The 19569-nt window shown below is 39.6% G+C and overlaps 2 protein-coding genes across 3 annotated transcripts in view; both read left to right on the top strand.

Annotated features, from left to right (window-relative positions):
- agbl4 (AGBL carboxypeptidase 4) overlaps window positions 1-19569 on the top strand; it is a 212131-nt gene that overhangs the window by 149325 nt on the left and 43237 nt on the right. The gene's annotated exons all lie outside the window — the stretch shown is intronic.
- Window positions 7925-16930, top strand: bend5 (BEN domain containing 5). 2 transcript variants are annotated; one of them, XM_055164888.1, is made up of 7 exons: window positions 7961-8016; window positions 8140-8198; window positions 9125-9255; window positions 9752-10229; window positions 10511-10659; window positions 11650-11863; window positions 11960-16930. In XM_055164888.1, exons 3-7 carry the CDS (start codon window positions 9154-9156, stop codon window positions 12154-12156), a joined length of 1140 nt encoding a protein of 379 aa, XP_055020863.1. In that variant the 5' UTR covers window positions 7961-8016; window positions 8140-8198; window positions 9125-9153; the 3' UTR covers window positions 12157-16930. The 2 variants fall into 2 exon arrangements, with proteins under 2 accessions (XP_020780444.1, XP_055020863.1); XM_020924785.2 differs by having other exon boundaries at window positions 7925-8198.

Below are 19569 nucleotides of genomic sequence, written 5' to 3' on the forward strand. Positions count from 1 at the left end.
CTTTCAATATATTTTATAACATGAGTCCTCATCCCCCACTCTTGTTGTTACTACCATTTTATCAATTTCTCTCTAGTTTCTTGGTTTGTCTCACGTAGAGGAGGTCCCAGCAGGCGCACTTGTTTCCAGACATGTGGTTGACCCTGGAATAAGAACAGGAGAGCAGCCCTCCTGGCCCCTATAGTAGCCTACATACCTGCACTGATGGAAGTCTCTGGGCTTTAAACCTGCATGTGCTTGACTGGCTCTGGCTCTGAGAATCTGTGGGCTGGATTCCACTGCAGACTTTGCAAACACAAAGAGAGAAGTATGAAGTCAGACAGGGACAAACATGATTTCAAAGTGATTAACAGACTTCTGTGGAAATGGGCAGCTGTGAAAACAACACTCCTTATTATTGCCATATCCTTTCTTTGTCAATTTGCACATTTTCATTACAAGACCCTGCATCTATTTAATGTTGTTTTTAAAGGTGGAAGGATTTAAATGGGTTAAATGTTTTTTTTTTGTTTTTTTTTTGTGTTATATTTTTACGTGCCTGGATGTTGTACAGATTTTTGCACCTCAAAAATGTACACAGAAAAGTCTTTGTTTCATTCACACATTTCTACAATTCAACACTGTCATGGTATTTGGCATGTTAACTCCTATGCTTTTTTTAGTCATTGCTATACTAGCCTCTTTTGCCAGTAATCTATTCACACTATATTTCAATGTATAAACCTTAAGGTATGTTTAAATAGCTGAAAAAACATAATGTAGGCTATTTGTGAAAATGGGAACAGAAACATTGATAAAGAAAGAATAATAATATTCAAGGGGAAAAAAACTGTCATCCAATCACTCCGAATATGTATCCATGTGTGTGCCTGTAGGTTTGTCTCTATAATACTAATACACAGAGTAAATATTTCCTGTGTTGCAAATGTGGTAATTTCACGGAGTGCACACACAGCCAGCCATGTGTTTCATGTTTTCATGCATAAAGAGTAGTGAGTGTGTGTGTATGTGTGCGTGTGTGTGTTTGCATGTGTGTGTGTGTGCGTGCGTGTGTGTGAGTGTGTGTATATGTATGTGTGTGTTCAACTCAGAGGACAGTAAATGACAACAGAGGCACCAACAGCCTCTCTTCTTCTTCTTGCCTTTTAAAGCGCGCTGTGTCTGTGGCGGTAAACAGCGCTGAACAGGCTGTGGGTTCTCAGATTATTTCTTTGTCAGAGCTTCAGCCACCAGTGTTGCCGAGCACTGCTGTGGAGCAAATCCTCCTAGAGACGACTGATTGGATTTTTGTTCCAGGGAGCCTTTTGTGTTAGCAGCATAGGGACTAGATAATAGAGGCTGATGCCACTCTGTCTCTGTGTTATGGCGGCTGGATTGAGTTTTTAGACGCTGTGTGGTGTGTGTGAGAGAGAGAGTGCTCACATAAGGCTGTGGTCAAATAACTGCACTATAGGATTGTCACTATAGACCTCATCTATTGAATATAGGGTCTATTCTCCCAGTGGCTGACGGGGAATGCAGGTTTCTGGACACTGCAGCTCTGGGTGCGGTCAATCCATGGGTTTCAGAATTATTTAAAAAATTACTCTTGACCATTGAGTAATTAACAATTTAAAACAAAATAGTCTGTTAAATGGGAGACAATGTTCAAAATGTTGCATGAAAGAAGGAAGCTGAAACCTTGCAGTAGTTCCCAATGGGAGTACAAGGGGCACTCTACAGTTAGTATTTCTTTAAGTAAATCCTTACTTTATTCACCTTTTAGTCTAATTTTAGTCTTTGTTTAGGGCTGTTTTGAACTGGTGGCACTGACAAAGCCATTTAATCTTTGAAAACCATGAGGCTGTAGTATCATATGATATCAAGCAGCTGTTGGTCATTTATTTATTATTATTACCAATGTGAATATTGTATACATTTTAAATTGTTCATATGTACAGTGCAGAGTCAATGTCAGAGAGTGCCAGGAGATGCTCACTCCCACAGTGAAGGTTAAAGCAGCCTTATCTCTGTCCTTTGTCAGAAGGACATGCTGAGCGCATGTGCCCACAAGCCATGCATGTATAGGTTAAAAATGTACACATTATTTCACTCCATAGGGAACAGGCACTTTTAATTGGCTTTGCTGAACTGCAGGTTTAGCCTTCAGGTTTAAGTGCAAAAGCAACCTGAGTAAACTGCAGGAAAAGTGTTTCTGTGCTGTGTAACTTTGTAGTGACCCCTTTTGGACAGGCTGAAATAGTTCTACACAAAACATAACAAGAGAACAATTACATATAAATGCATCACACCATTTCAAAACCCACCAGACAGATGAAAAACTGAGGTAGTGTGTATTTAAAATTCTTTATATTGAACATAAACATCTCTTTTCAAGGGCACATCTCTTTGTATGGCATGGAAATTGCAACAAAATCCCCCACACAATTGCGATGGAGCTAGTTAGGAGAAAGATTTCTCAAAATGTGTTTTTGTCAAGAATCCTGTCTAGTGTGTGTTTGGCAGTGCCTGTTTTTGCACCTCTCTGTTGTCCGAGTGCATCTGCAGCTCAGTGCAAACAGAGTAGACTTTTGTCAGGCTGCGTGTCTGGCTGGTCAGGCCTGATTCATCCTGACTGTTTCTTCTCCACAGACTTCAGCGTGTCTCACATGAGCTGCTCTGCTTTTACCTTCATCACCTCAGACCCACATTTTAAAGGGCACAGAAATGCATGCATGACAAGTGACACTGATACTCTTCTGCTGTCAGAATTTTATTCTGACAAAAAAAAAAAAAAAATGCAAGGTAGTAAAGGAGTTGGCTCCCGCCAGGCTGCCACTTATATACATCTGTTTTCAATTTAACAGGACTCAATGCTGACATCATCTCTGAGCTATGATATAAATATTTTAATATTTATATCTTGATTTATATCTAGATTTGTAGATTTTGGTCATGAATTTCAATAAAATAATATTAATCTTCCAATATTTATATAGTATACTTTCTGCAGAGCCACACTTTTTTGCATTGGTCTTGTTAAAAAAGCAGTAAGTAATGTCTAGAATCTAATATTGCACTGGGAGGCTGTGTGCTTGTGCAGACCAGGGCAGCTGTGCCAGCATGCTGTATTAGGCTTCAAATCAATCTCAGCCTCTTCCAAGTGAGCACTAAACGATTGTGCAGAGCCATGTGAGACTGGTGACCTTGTTCGTCCTTGGCTACAGTGCAGCGTGTGGGTTGCTGTTTCTCTTGTCTGGCTGGTCAGTGGTTAAGTAAAGGCCTCAAGTTGTCAAAGCTCATTGGCCGTGCCCTTGTATGTGACCCCCAACCCACAAGCACAGACCTGCACATCCCCTGGTATGATGTGAGCGTTGCTTGGATAAGGTTTGATCTGCGATTATCTGTCAGAAGCCCTGCACCTGTAGAAGGCAGTTTGCCCCTGTGCCTGTCAGGAGACTGTGGTCGTTGGTCCAATCCCCAGGCACCCCACTGTCCACGCAGGCTGCAGCATGAAGAGTTCTGTGGCCACCTCCGTCTCTGTGACAGCCGCTCAGAGGCGAAGAGGCAAAGGGAGGAGAGAGAGAAATGGCATTAAGACGAGCAGTATTCCCACAGACCAAAGCCTGCCCACCAGCCATGTGCTGCGGCTCACCTGGTGCCAGATAAGTGCAGATTAGAGGTGAGCGGAGGTATTAGAGGCATCAGGAAATATCTTTCTGAAACCAGGCCTCTGCCTTGATACTTTTGGGGATTTCTTGTGTCATGTCTGACATTTGATGCTGAGGCAGAAAGGGCACAGTACACGCCATTCACTCAACTCTTTAATTTGTCATGTGTTTCACATTATTGCTCCATTGAACTTGTTGAGTTTCTGGTTACTATGACAACATTTACCTTCTGAGTTGATTTCTAAAATCTGAACTTGTTTTACTGTAAAATATGTTGAGATGCGATACACTTGATGGTCTTGATTTGGTTTTGGTGACAGTTTGGTCTGTTCGTCCCAAAAAAATCGCTGCCTTGCATTGGTTAGGTTTCATTTGTATGCTCTTGACTACAGCATCATTTTAAGAGTATTGCTATGCTCTACCACAAGTAAAAATATGCAGGATGTCCTATTGAAGTAGCAAACTTAATGTTTAATATAATTTCTGTTCCTGCAGCATATTGTCTGATTTGGTGTTGTAACTGCACAAATGACACTTTTTGAATTCCTATCTAGTTAGCAGAGAATATCAGTTCACTGACACTCACTGGATCAATACAGGAGCACAGCAGGAGGCACAGCGCCTCTAATGAACCAAATTGACTGGTGCAAATATGATTAGTCTTTCCCTGGTGGTCATTATGTTTCTTATGAGGAAGATCAATGTCTCTTCGGTGGATCAGTAAGCACACCCAGCATGAAGGCACGGCCTGCCATCAAACTGCTTAATGTTTAATTAAGTCACTATGAGCTCCATATCTTGTGTCTTTCACTCTTACTCAAAGGTCTGTCTTAAGCAGAGTGACTGATGTGGCTGTATGAGCCTTGGCTCTTCATTTCATGGGCTATCTCATTTTAAATTGATGAATGCTTTCTTTATGGTTGATTAGCAATTCGTGCAGATCTAATTATGGAACATAATAGGAAAAGTCTACACAGAAAAACAAAACTGGTCTACTTTGTAAGCAGTGATTGTCCCTGATAATGGAGTAATAATAATATTTACACAGATGTAGCATTAATGGTTTGAACTAAGCACCTATATTTAGTACAACCCATCAGACAATAGTGTCATGACAAAATGCCTTATATGCACTCAACTTCTGAAAGGAAACACACAATGTAACACATGCTTGAGTAAGTGAAATTTAAAGTGCTATTTCTTGATAACTTTTTGTTTACTCTTCTATATAATTGTATTGTTGATAAATCATCCCTTGCTAAAATTTCTTCTCCATACCATTTTTCCTGCACAGGCATCGGTTATGAGGACAAAATGTTGCCTTGACGATGTTTTAACTTCACCTGTCAATTGTCATAATGCTACTAAGACTTAGTTGTGTATATATATTTTTTTAAAAGGCATGACCTTGTCACGTGTACTTGCTGCTCATCAGTTTTGCTGTGGCTCATGCCAGCCATTATAACACACACCTGTACTTGCACCTGTCGGCCCTGCTCAGTACCACATGGCACTTCAGTGATGCGCAATAGCTGAAAGTGAACTTTTCACATTTTTTTTTCCTTGTCACAGCAATTTTCTGTATGAAGGTAATGTAAAGTAAGATTACTGTTGCTGTGTGTGTCCGTATCAACAGTTGCATGAATTTCAGCTTTTTACTATTTTAACATTGTTTTTAATAATTTATGTTTCTTGTTTGAGTAGCACGTCAAAAAACATATAATCTGATAATTCAAACATTACACTTCCAAAATGACATAAAGCTCAGATAACTTCTCCTCTCTTAGTTATTCCACAAACATTTACCTAAGCATCTCCAAGTGTTTTCTTACAGCTTGAAGGTGCAGGGTGTGTGTCCATCTGTGGGACCTTTTATAATTCAGCCTCAGTGTTGCTATGATGACGTGTGGGGCTGCAGTCTGATTCCATCATCAGCATCATTACTGCTATTATCCCGTGTCTCCCTTTAATGTGGCCTAATGGATGACCAATAAAGATAGATGAGCCTGGCAGTGTGCAGCTAATAGGCAGGACATGATGTCTGGCTTATGTCCTGGAGCACATCTTTGACTATCAACTTCAGCCATATGCAACTAGAGGAAATTAATCCACAAATATCCACACGTATTCATGTTTCTTTAATTCACTAGTCTTATTATTTCTGTTGACTATACAACATCTTTGTAATTATTAGTATTAGTATTAGTATTAATATTATTTCCATGATACCAGCCAAGAGTACACTCATTTTACTATTCTTTACCAATATGTGAACTCTGGTACCAGGCCTCCAGGAATTCCAATGAGCATGATTGACAGGTCTCTTTGTGTCAAAACATGTTAGCTTTAAGAAAACAAAAACACAAAAGACTGAGAGACAATGCAAACTTCTGTTGAATCAGCAAGTGGTGCTCTTAACTTTGTAAGACTGAGGTAAAAGAAGTTTTTGTGTGAGAAATACAAGGAGGTCTTCCAATAGATGTGTGCAATGTGATTGATTGGATTGTTGTGTGTCTAGTCCCAGAACCTTCTGCATTCAAACAGAAAGTAGGAGGGACTGGTTTACATGTGGTTTAAATGTTTGTTTGTTTGTTTGTTTTTTTTATCTAATAGGCATACAGTCATTTGAGGTTATCAACATACACTGTATTTAACTTTTGTAGTTAAAGACTGTGGGAGCAAGTTTACTATATAATACTGTAGGCAGTAAGCTATTTATTTATTATGTTTAAAGGAGGTTGGAGTCCCCCTAGCCTTGCCAGCCAAGACACAGATTCCCTCCACTCTGCTTCAAATTGCCTATACTGGGATGGTGGATGGTTGGACAATTTATAATCATAGTGTATAGTGTTTACTATGTTGGTTTGGCCTACTCCTTTGGTTTGTCATCCTCACATTTCATTCCATTTGTTCTGTCTCAAACCAAGTTTATATCATGAATAAAAGGTGAATCTGAATCAGTTGCTTTTCAGTTACATCTGAAAAGCAGTATGCTATATTTTCTATTCTATATTGTTATATACTATTGTTGTGTTGTAGTAGGCTAACTACTACATCATATCTGACTATTTTAACCAGTTGGTTTATTTCTCTCAACTCAGTTTCAAGGATTTGAATTATAATACCGTAGATGTTTATGACTGAAATTAGTAAAAACACATCTTACCAAATAATTAAGTTGTGTCCTGATTACATGTACCGGAGTTACGTTACTGTTTCAGTGAGTGGTCATTGGATTACAGTTACTTTGTTGAAATAAATGGATTACATGGCGGTATTTTCCTGTTTTCACATTTAGGGCTATATCCACCCCCTTTTTTTTTTTTTTTTTTTTTCGGTAATTCCACTCATTGCTGGAAACTAAACCAGGTCTAAATTAGATCTAAACCAGGTCTAAACCAGGACTAAACCAGGGTTAAAACCAGGTCTAAACTAGATCTAAACTAGATGTAAATCAGGTCTAAACCAGGTCTAAACCAGGTCTAAAACCAGGTCTAAAACCAGGACTAAACCAGGACTAAACCAGGACTAAAACCAGGTCTAAACTAGACCTAAACTAGATGTAAATCAGGTCTAAAACAGGTCTAAATCCAGGACTAAAACAGGATTAAAACAGGATTTAACAGGACTAAATCATGCTGCCTGGACGTGTCTCCTCTTTTTCTATCAATGATATTTTTTATTTGGTTAAGTAAAGTTTGGGCTTTTTATTTTCTTTTAGCAGACAAAACTTCTTATGTTATGATTTCCTCGTCTTTGCTTCTCTACAGCAAATCAAGTAATCCAAAGTATTCAGATTACATTACTCACCTTAAGTAATTTAATGGATTCCGTTACAAACTACATTCTGGGGTATGTAATCTGTAATCTGTAGGGGAATACATTTTAAAAGTAATCCCATCACTGTGATATATATATATATATATATATATATATATATATATATATATATATATATATATATATATATATATATATATATATATATATATATATATATATATATATATATATATATATATATATGTGTGTGTGTGTGTGTGTGTGTGTGTGTGTGTGTGTGCGTGCGTGCGTGCGTGTGTGTGTGTGTGTGTATGTGTGTGTGTGTGTGTGTGTGTATGTATATATATATATATAATGAGAGCAAACGTCTAAAATGTAACCAGTTTCATATTTTTATGTAGTTCAACTGCCTACTGTCACGTCTATTATTCATGCCTTAATGATCTTCTGTGGTGATGTGGACCAGACAGGAGTAGCCGAGCGCAGACACCCACAACCCCCCTATGTGTATATTTTTTTAATACTTTGTGAGGAAAAACTGTCAACCATATCCAAAGTGCAGGACCAAAGAGAAGTAAATAATGTATGCTTTTGTTAGATTCTTTGAAGACAATATGTGCTACGCGTTACCAGTTTCAAACGTGGCAGACTTCAGACCTCTGCACAAGACAGATTTTGATAATCAGAAGGTGTATCTGGTTCACAGAACAGAGGAGAATGGCAGCGCAGGCCAGCCGTGCGAAGCACACATTCTTGCCCTTGCAGGTAAGTTGTCCTCGTAACTCGTTCCTAGTGTTTTTCTCGTGCTTCTTATTTCGGCTGAGTTAACACAGATAGTGTGCGCAGTACTTTTAATGTGTTATATCGAGTTGTTCTTCTGTCGGTTCTGTCAAGACGTGATCAGCTGGAATCTGACACTGATAGCCATAACATTGTCCTCGTCCGTGACTAGCCTGATGTGCTAGTAAGATATGCTAAAATAAGTTTGCTTTAAAGTCACGCAGTGTCAGCCATCCTCTATGGTGCTCTGCTTTATATTGTTGGGTCGAAAATGTCTGCGATGTTCTAACGGAGCTTTGATCACTAAATACGTGGCATGCAGCGGTAGCCGCGGAAAGCGGTTGTTTACAACATAAAGCTAATGCTAACATGCTTTGCTATTAGCGTTAGCATGTTAGCACCGACACGCTACTTACAACAGACAAACGCAGACATGTCACTTCATTAGAAACGCTTATGACACATTGCTAAAGGTCCGTTATCATTTCTAGTACGTTGTTAAAGCCCTCTATTGATACGTCTGTGTGGTGTCCGGTGGTTTACAGTTAGCTTAGCTGTCCTATCAGCTGGTTTGTGCCATTGAGGAAAAGGGATGCGGTGCTGCAGTCATCTGTGTCATTGATCGACGCAGACAACGCAAAGTAATGCTTCTTCAGTAAAATGTCTGTTCTCTGTCTCACAGTATGTTTAGTATAATGGATCTATTTCCACTTTGCCAATCTTAGTAGGTGATCGCACTCTTTCTTTATCGCGTTCTTTCTCGGAGTAAATAATAAAACTCACATTATAAAGACTTGGGTACCGTCTGGACATCTAGAGGCCACTCTAAAATGTAGCATGCAAACGTCAGATCAACTGATAAATGTATTTATTTTTACCGTATACCATAATAAAGTGTACATCTTTTCTAGACTCAGTAGAAGATTTTGAAGATTGTATAATGCAAAAGAAGATGAAAATACCCAAGATGTCTATTAAGAATTCAGGAATTTCAATTGAGAACAACTTTGGAGAAGACAGAATGCCACTCAGACATAAAAAGGTAGGACATTCCAGCATTTTGTTTTCATTATTTTTCTTATCTGATTGTATTGTACATAAATGTATTTAAAAATCATTCTGTTTACCACAATGCCACTGTGTATCTTTAGCCTATATTCATGCTTCACTTGAAATAACTGTATCCCTTGGGAGGTATGTTGTCTCTGTTCCACAAACTTGGCTCACTGCCAAAATCTCTTCCACTATTTTTACCATATGTTGGATTAACACAAATTCAGCACTCTGGACAGCTGCCCTTTCACAGACAAATCCTCTGAGCCGCTCATCAAAGAACTCAATGACTCTGCTCCTCCCAGTTCCTGTTGATTTACAGTTGTAACAAACTGTTGGCAGCCTCTCAGACTTGTCTAAACTAACTTAAAGCTTTGATATATTGAAGTTGTTTTATGAACTGAGACTTTTAAATTGTCTGCATATTTATAGTATCATATTCATAATTGTATTTAATTAGTTAATTATTACATTACTGTCTATAGGCTCTTTTTCAGGACCACGGACGTCCCCTCTCTAACTCCTCTAAGAGCCTGGCTGCTGTAGTAGCTCGTCTGGAAAGGAATGCTGCAAGCTCCTGTGTGGAAGGGGAAGAGGACCTGGACGACGAGCGTCTGGCTGAGGGAGATGATGCAGATGATGAAGATGAGGAGATGGAGGCTGAGCAGCAGAGACACTATCACCAGCAGCAGCAGCAGCAGCATCATTTGGACGCAGACTCTCAATGTGTGTCTGAGGTGGCCCCTGTGGTCCCCAGAGTCCTGTACGAGGAGCTGGTGCACAGCTACAGGCAGCAGGAGGAGGAAATGAGGCGATTGCAGCAGGAGCTGGAGAGGACCCGCAGGCAGCTGGTGCAGCAGGCCAAGAAGCTCAAGGAGTACGGCAGCCTCCTCAATGAGGTCAAGGAACTGAGAGACTTCAACCGCAGGCTACAGGACGTCCTCCTCATGAGACTGGGCAGTGGTGAGGAAACACAACTCAAACCCAACTAAAGACACTGTTGTTGGTACAATCTAAACATGGACATACTTAATGTTATCAAGGTGAACAAAGTGCATGTTGTAAAATCTGAGCATTGACTGAAAAGATTTGACATTACATATAGAGAGGAAGTATGTTTTGGCAATTGCTATTAAACTTCAGACTGTGCTAGAATGACTACCTTCTGGGCAAACTATCTATGAACTGAATATTGACTTTCTGGATTTAGTTTTATAACTTGTTTCTCTGTTGTGCCTCTTCAGAGCCTATGCATGATAATGGAACTCAGACAATCAAGGCTGAAGTGGTCGAACCCATTGTAGAGGTTCAGGACACATGTCGAGAAGAGGCCAACACCAGCTCCAGCTACTCCCCCTCCCCCAGGACAGTCTACACCTGCAATGATGGAAAGGTCAGTCACCCTCCACGCTGCATGCTGGAATTTTTAAATTGATGTATGCTATGACTTATAGAGATGTGTTTATGTAAAGATCACCTAATAAGAATAATCCAAAAATATCAAAACCATCAAGACCATACAGACCTGTCATGTATTTTGTGTTGTTAACTTTTGTTTATCGGTGCTGCCATTTTTGACAAGCTGCAACCTTTTGTTCAAGGATTGTGTATTTTTCTGCATAAAATTTTCTTAACTCTGGAGTCTGACTTAATAGTCATACACAGACTGCCCCGTTCCTGCAGGTAAAGACTGAGAAGATTATTATTGCTCCTGCTATCCAGACCAGAGTCATCAGTGTTTATTAGCCTGTTAGGGTTTTCACTCCTCCTCTGCTGTAACTTAACCCACATCCTGTCTTTTCTGACAGGGGGGAATTGGTACTACAAGCTTTGGGGCCTGCAGCCCCTTCAAGCGTGAAGAACACTTGCAAATTAGAACTCTCCTACATTAGGGACCCTATATTAATTATTTGCACGAGAGGAATTTATAGTGACTGACAGGTTAGCCCAAGTGAGAGAGCGAGGGGGAAAGGTTGAGATGTGCGAGGGAGATGAAAGGAGAGATAAATAGCAGCAACAGGGAAGGAGGATGAAAACAATCTCCAAGTCGAACTTAAGGCAGAGAGAGCTTGTCTGTTTGCCTTCAGCCTATAGAACATTAGCTACACAGGGAAAAGCCCTTTGGATTCTGGCCTAAAGACTTACCATTGATAAGAAAGTGGAGTCAGGGCTCAGAGTCACACGTGCCCCTGCTGTGTTAGCTCACCTGGCAATCTGCTTCAACTGTGTGTAGTAACTAGGCTGCAAAGTGCCGCAGGCTAACTCTGCTAAGGTAATCCAGACAACAAGCTGCTCCAAGCTCAAGCCCCACTGTCTGTTAACCCAGTGAATTCTTTTTATTTAGACATATTAGTGGTTTTCACAATGACACATGTCCCTTTAGGTCCACCTAGGTGGTGGGATCTGGGTTGAAGAGGAGAAGTGGCACCAGCTACAGCGCACACAGGGAGATTCAAAGTTCACCAAGAACCTGGCTGTGATGATCTGGGGCACTGAAACACTCAAGAATCGTAGTGTGACTGGAGTGGCCACCAAAAAGAAGAAGGATGCCCTACCCAAACCTCCACTGTCTCCCAGCAAGCTTAAAATAGTCAGAGGTATTATACAAAGGAAGATTCCTTTTGGATGTCCAAACTGCAAATGGCTAAATGTGCAAACAAAACTAATGAGGTTTTCATGTTCTTTCTTTCTAGAGTGTCTCTATGACAGAGTTTCTCAAGAGACAGCTGACAGTGCAGAAATCACACAGAGATTGTCCAAAGTGAACAAATACATTTGTGAAAAGATCATGGACATCAATAAGTCCATCAAGAACGAGGAGCGGCGGGAGTCCAAACTGCTGATCAGACAGACAGTCAAGATGGAAAACTACAATTATGATGGCATGTAGTGACCACTGTGGTCCAAGCCTTCTGTCCAAACCGCCAGTGTGTAGAGGACTCAGCGTGGTGGGTTTGGGGGAGTTTTATCATCCTATTTTATTTTTTTACACCATTTGCTTGGTTTATAGGCAAACCATGTTATGGCTCTAGTGATAGCAAGAATCCATCCCCTTCAGTGGCGCACAATTTGGCAGCAGACAGCTTTACCCAGCAGTCACTAAACCTGAACTGTACAATGTGAGCATGGATGAGTGTTTAATAAGCTTGGAGAGGAACAGAGATGTGCTGTACTGGTCCATTGAGCTATGTATTTTGTCCTGAGTGATAAGATGTCAGTATTAGATTAATTATTGTTCTGTGTCAGAACATACAGTTTTAAACTTTTAAAAAGTGTGTCCCTAAAGACAAAGTCATTTAAATCTGTCCAGACAATGATGCTGCCTTTTAAAAGGTCTTAGATGTAAACAGTCGGTGGCACCCAGGGATTGTCTGGCGCTGTTTTTGGTACCTCCCGCAGTGGGCATCAGGGTCTTAAATGTCCATATTTGAATCAGTTATAGCCATATTTGTTCTCTAAACATGACGTTAATGCTCTGAGAGATTTTCATATTGCCCCTTAACTAATTTCCAATGACTTTCCCTTTTGGTTTAAGAGAGCACAATCATGATGTAATGCCCGTGTTCTTACTGAAAGTTTACTGTTAAATACACTGTTGGTACATGCGTGGTATACAGAGAGGCCTTAAAGGATGTGAAAATACCCAAGGTTTGTGTGCCCTGAGTATTCAATAAGCTGTGATTGTAGATGTATAGAAAGCTGTAGCACTTTGCAGTGAGAATGTGGTGAAGTGAGGTACTATTGTGTGACACACACTCACTATTAGACTGAGCCAGCCTGAGCTGTCCTGCTGTCAGAAGACTCTGCAGCTCAGGACAAAGAGGACAGTGTGTGGAAACCAGGGCACAGCTCAGCACGGCTCAGGTCATCCTATGTGAGAGTAGTGGTAGCTGTGGGTAAAGCTGTCTGAAACTCCTATTTGGCTGTTAAAATTGTCTGGGCCAACTCAAGCCTATATTAAGCCTGTGTTTTTAAAGCACGCCACTCAAGACAAAGTAAGGTCGCTCCAGTGATTATTTCCTCCCGAGCCATGCCACCAGAACTTTGAAAATAACCTTATATACTTTTTTAGATGTTTTCTTTTTTCAGTTACTTTATTGTTTTGATCCAAAAGGGTTTGCTTGGCTGTCTGCAGGCTGGAACTAAATGCAGCAGATTGAAATCTCTACTGTGACCTAGCTGTGGCTAACTGTGAATCTGAGCAGAGCCTTTTGTCGTCACACTCACCCCAAGAGTTGGTCTTTGTTTTACTTCCCCTGTCCTTTTCTCTGTTTTTTCCATTCTTCAGACCAGCCTTTTCATTTCCTGTGTTTTCAGATGTTCATTGTACATAAGAGACATTTTAGTTTTAGTCTCTGGTCATATTCTCGTTCAGTCCATTCTAGCTCTTATTCCTATTTACTTTTCTCTTGTCTTGGTTTTACACTTTTTTATTTTTTTATCAGAACTATTTTGGCTTTATGCTTGCTATAATGTCTACATGGCGACAATTTTACCACAGGAACCCAAAATGCCACATCCAAATACTCTGTCTAGGAATGGATACATAGCTTCCAAAAACCCTTCTGACAGTTTTACTAAATTAAGCCAAATTAAAACCACCACTATAGATTCTATCAGAGAAATAATATAGACAAACCATTGTGCTTGTGGCACTGAGATGCAGTAGTTAGATCAATACAAATCATTGACCTAAAATGCACTTTACGGTTGTGGGGAATTTGATGAATTTTAAATAAATGTGTTGTTTAATTTCTTATAGATTAAGGCCTAACAATCAATGTATTATCATGAAGCACCTTAGGCTATTGTTTTGTATGGCAAAAATAAGAATGGGGCTGTTTTGTCAAATCAATACGCCCATCAAGTGTCAGTACTTAATAATAATGTTAGTACTATTCTTAAAATAATGTTTGGGGTGTTTTTGGCTCCACTTGAGCCCCCTGAACAATAAACAATTACTGTTAAATGCTAAACTTGGCAAATTGACAAAGTGCGGCCATATTTAGCTTTGTGAGTCCAAAAGATTTTGTATGTTGTATGAATTGTGCACAGTGACTGTAATGTGTGCTTTAACTTAATGTGTCAAGATGCTGGGATGTGTAGCTGATTCTGTAGAGTTGAATGCGTATTTTTACAATGAAATGGTAACTGTAAGCCAAAGTATTGAATGCTGAGATCAAGGGGGTGCTGACTGAGGGATGAGCAAGGTTTGCACAAAAAAGCCAATGCCAATTAATAATGTTAACAATGGCATATTCTCAATGATATTTTAATGGTTTCTTCTAGTGTCCCTCAGTGTCTCTTAGCTTTTGTTTCCCCTGTGTAAAAGGTTTACTTGCATAGGCATGTGTTAAAATACATGCAGCTCAAGAAAAAAGCAAAGAATTCTGCTGTGCAAATCAAGCGCGCTTTCTGATCCGTCTTGTATTGTAATTGTGTTTGTTTCTTTGTTGTCCAATGCCAAAAGGGGGTGTGGTTAAAGTAATGCTTTAACAGCATTCATAGAGCTATTACATTGTGTGAAATGTCAACTTGTTTTTCAAATCTAGAATCCTGGAGTGCAATTAAGCCTAATCCTTTAACTTAAACCATCTTTAGAGGATGAGCCTCTATGGAAACCCACGTGTTTTAACCTAGATTTTGCCTAAGCTTCAATGGCACGGCCAGTCTCTGAAATCTCTAAATGTACAAATGACTTGGAGAAGAGCAGCTTAGTGTATTTGAACATGGAGCAGTACAGGTGAAATCAGTGCATTGTAGACGAGTTTGACCTTTGAACTCAATGGCAGAGCTCTTCGCCGCTCACTGTCAAACTCAAGTAGCGATAGGCAGGAAAAGTAACCTCATGGCACCGTGGCCCGCGTCACTGCCACATCTTATTCCTGACATTTCTCTGGACTGGATTTGAAAGTGCACATATATCTACAGGCTTTGGTTTGGCCAAACGCAGCACGTCGTCTTTGAGCCTCAGATACACACTTGTTGTAAATGAGAAACTGAGGAACACACTGTTAGGACTATGTAGAATAGTCTTAAGCTATCAGTAACTTTGTATACAATCCACAAACCGGTTCTACTTCATCTAACTTCACCGTCCTACCTCATTGTTACTCTGGTGTTTGTCAGTGACTGTAAACTATGTGTGTATAGTATAAAAATATATAGAAACAAACGTTATACCTGATTACTCTCAACATGTACAGCTTATACAACTTGTAAAACACCTCAGTACACAATATCATTCTTAGGAAAAGTCCGTTTTATTACTTGCTTCTAAATGCTGCTGTACGGGGGTGTCCGCGTGAGGGTCGTCTCTGGGTATATATCTGCTCTTTGCTCTGTCGTGCAGTGGAACTTGGTGGTTGTATTCTGTCTCTGTAACGCATTCTGAGATTTTTACTGGTTGACGGTGCTACCAGCAAACAGTTCAAACATGATCTGTATCTCGGACCTCAAATGGTGCTGTTTTTTCTATGTTTTTATCCTCATACACCTCTGTGTTAATATTCAGGTGTGTCAACTGCTACTTTCCCCTCAGCTTAATCAATCTGTAACTAATTTTCAAAGCCAAAATCTTTCGCTAAATGATAACCCTGCTCTTATTGTATCTGCTATATGCTATCCATCCAAATATTGTAGATAGTTATTACTATATCCTCAGCTGTGAGTTTCACAAGTACCTCAAACATTTTCAATGGATGCATCTGCTCCTATAACACCTCTTGTCTACCAATACCCTACCGTTGCAGTATATTTAGATATATGCATTTTACTAGATCAGGTTACACTCTATAGTTCACCAGATAAGCTCACTTTCCGACTAATCTAATGGATACCACTGTTCACTATCAATGAGTTGTCTATGAATTTGAAAACATCTTGTAACATAGAGATTCCCTTGGCAGCTTCCAGGTTTCCTCCAAAATCCTTTGCAATCTAGTACTTTTATATCAAATGTAAAATGTGCTCAGGATTGGCTAAATGTGAGCTTAAATCATATACATGGCTGTACAGAAGTAGTGCCAATGGAATCTTTCTGTCTTCTCTGTGTTGTCTATTTGTTTTTTTGTAACGCTAAGAGGAAACAAGCTGGGGAAATCCTCTTTACTGTGAGCAGTGTGCGAAAAAAGAAAAAAAATACAAGCACTTAAGCCATTCGTTGGACTGTTGCTCTGGTCCAGGGAGAGATTACGTGTGTGACTTTCTATGCAGGTGCTGCGTTGTGATCACCTGGTACCACATCACTGTTGGGTGACGGGGAGTCAGGGAGAACCTCTTTGAATGTGTCTGCACAGCCTTGAGATTGTGAATGAGACAATGGCGACATGACAAATCCATGCAGAACTTGTACAACATGTGTAAAGTGACCAGCTGTGGGTGTGTGGCTCTAACAGGGTTCTTACTGTATGGTGTGATAATGTGAAGACGTTTGCAGGAAATGCTCCCTCACCCACTTAAAGCCTCCCAAGGCGACCAAACATGAACAATGTGATTAGTATTTGCCATATTAGAGTGTACATGTCTTTGCTAAACCGGCCACACCTCTGCTAACGCAAGCAACTCCTTGACGCTTAGCATCCTGTTCTGTGTATCTCTTGCTGCATTCAGGAGCACCTGTTTAATGTATAGATAAACAAATAAATCAAACTTTTATTCAATCATCCACCTGGTTTGTGTTTTTATTATTCAGCGTCTTCAGTGTCTTTCGCTTTGCAAAATCTGTTTTGCTGTACTTTTTCAAATGTGTATGTAACCACAGTGATTACCAGGTTATGCCTGATAATAACAAAATTCAGTTACAGTCGTTCTTCATGAATATATGTATATGTTTTTTTTTTTCTATGACCTTGAAACAACGTGCAGAACACCAGCTTATTTTGTATATTGCATTTTTGTCCCAATCTATTTTTAAGAAAAGTAAATGGAGGTTACCACTGAGCAATAACTGGGAGCACACACCTCCCACAATCCTTAAAGCTGTTAATTTTCTTTACCGAATTGCCCGATTGCCAGTCCTAAAGAAGTCCTCTTTCTCAAATTGATGGTCACGGATGTCTAATGGATTTTGTAAAACCTTCATGAACCCAGGCTAATGCAAATTTTACAGCACATGGTAACTAAGGAAACTTATTTTAAATGGGAAAATTAAACAGAAGAACTGACTTTACAATAGAAGATGCACAGACAAGCTCAAAATACAGTGGACTGCAATTTACTGACCCAAACACCCTTTTTAATTTAGACTACGCTAATTTATTTGGGCCTTAAAATGAAACTCAATTATGTTAATGTTATAATATATTAAAAAACCTCTTGTTAAGGCAAAATGGAACTTCCCTTCATGCAGGCACTACATTGTAACTTTTATATGCTAAATTACCATTCACTTTATATTTAACAGCAAATGGATACATTATAACAGGCTTTATAATGTGTGCAGAATATATCTAACTGCCAAATGTTAAAGGCAAGCTATATATTATACAGTGGTTGATTAATACTTAATCTTACTGGAAACTGGTCAGAAAAATATCAAAATGGCACTTTCAGTTTCACTTTCATAGTTAATCCAAAATGCAATGTTCCACCTGCTGATGTCATAAAATGCATAGCTTCCTTTTACCTTCAGTTTAGTTGAATTATCCAAATGAGTCTGGTGGAGCATGTCCTCTATTGCCACATGACATCACAAGGTGGAACAGAATGTTTTCAGTTTGCGAGAAAAACAAAATACAACCCCAGGAGTTTTTTTTTTTTTTTTTTTTTTTGATAAGGAAACAACATTGTAACATAGATCAGAAAAGAAAAGCGTAATATGGCCCTCAATCCACTGAACAGCCACACAGTGGCACATGAACAAATAGGTGCTGCTTAGCACTAAGTACAAACCAAACCTTTTAGTTCCTTCACTCTGTCCACTTTATCACTACTGCATCTTTTCACATTCTTTTTTCACAATTAAACTGCTCCTTCACTCTCTCATAGCATGTTCCTAACTGTCTGCGCCCCTGATACATTTCCATACATTATTGCCCCTGTAAGCAGTGTGTCAGGCACCCAGGCTTTTCTCGCAGCCCAAGGGGACTTCTCAATGTCATTATCGCTAAAGCCTGCCACATGCCTGTAATGTATTGCCGCCTGTCTTTATTGGCACTGCGATGATTCAGTGCTGGTGATGATGGATTAGTTGCGCCTCGAATCGGGCCGGGCTCACAAAGTCCACTATTTGACGCATAAACAATCTGTCCTCCTCATACACTGCAGTGTACCTCCAGACATACAGTATTTAAGTCACATACAGTCTAATGAATAAGTTCATTTAAAGTCATTTTCCAGGGGCTCTCATCCAGACTGGGTGTATGCATGCAGCAGCGAGTGATGTATGGCAGTAATGGAGTGTCTTTATGGCTCTGTTAGTGTTCAGAATGTAAAAATATACCAGCTTTTGAGGTCGATAGGAGAGGCTTCACAGAGGAGAATTTGAATGTATAGAAGTACATTCTGTACTAGCATACATGCCTTTAAAGTGCACACATAAAGGGTCACTATGTAACTTTTCTGGTGAGGATTTACCACCTGCTCATCACCATGGAGATGTTATTACTCAGCCTAGAATGTTCCAAACAATGGTTTGAATCAGGAATATCTCCATAGAAATGGGCAGATAACGGCACCAGACCAATACAAAACACATGTAATTTAAGAATTGCATGATAGTTTGTGGAACATTCTAGGCAAAGCTCTACCATTTTCATAGAGACAAGCACTCTTTATCAACTTATTTACCAATAAAAAGTCCAGTGTCACGATAGGGCCCAGTTTTACTTTGCTTCATCAGCAGCAAAAACAGTTTTAGAGGAAAGTGTAGTGTGTATATTATATGGTATGGTGGTCAGTTAAGAATTCAGTATCTCCATCCACTTGCTTAATACCCAAATCTGATGAGTAAAGACTTCCTTGTATCTTATATCTTTACCACTTCCAATATGCAAACTCACTTACTTTAAATTATGTTGTGTAAAGTGTTTTATTAGATTTTTGTACCGCTAAGTGTTTATTACAAAGCATGAACTCTCTGTGTATCTCTGCATTGTTTCAGCCCACGTGACAAAACAGACCAAGTAGTTTCTTGAGTTACTCCAAACTGGAAGGACAGTTTAACATTATCCTCAAAGCTCCTTTCTCTCTCCTCATGTAATATCCTCGACTTGAACAAAAAGTTAATTACTTCGTCTCTACTCTGGTTTTTCTATCGCTGAGTTTGTTTAAATCCCTATTTGACCCGCCCAGATGCTTTGCT

Source organism: Boleophthalmus pectinirostris, unplaced genomic scaffold (genome assembly GCF_026225935.1).
Source record: "Boleophthalmus pectinirostris isolate CB_2022bp ecotype Guang Dong unplaced genomic scaffold, ASM2622593v1 HiC_scaffold_7, whole genome shotgun sequence".
Lineage (NCBI taxonomy): Eukaryota > Metazoa > Chordata > Actinopteri > Gobiiformes > Gobiidae > Boleophthalmus > Boleophthalmus pectinirostris.

Excerpts from the sequence above, each read along its gene's own strand:
- bend5 (XM_020924785.2), top strand. The coding sequence starts at position 8,015 with ATGTATGCTTTTGTTAGATTCTTTGAAGACAATATGTGCTACGCGTTA. Across the intron at positions 9,256-9,751 it reads TGCCACTCAGACATAAAAAG|GCTCTTTTTCAGGACCACGG; the intron begins GTAGGACATTCC and ends TACTGTCTATAG. Across the intron at positions 10,660-11,649 it reads ACACCTGCAATGATGGAAAG|GTCCACCTAGGTGGTGGGAT; the intron begins GTCAGTCACCCT and ends ATGTCCCTTTAG.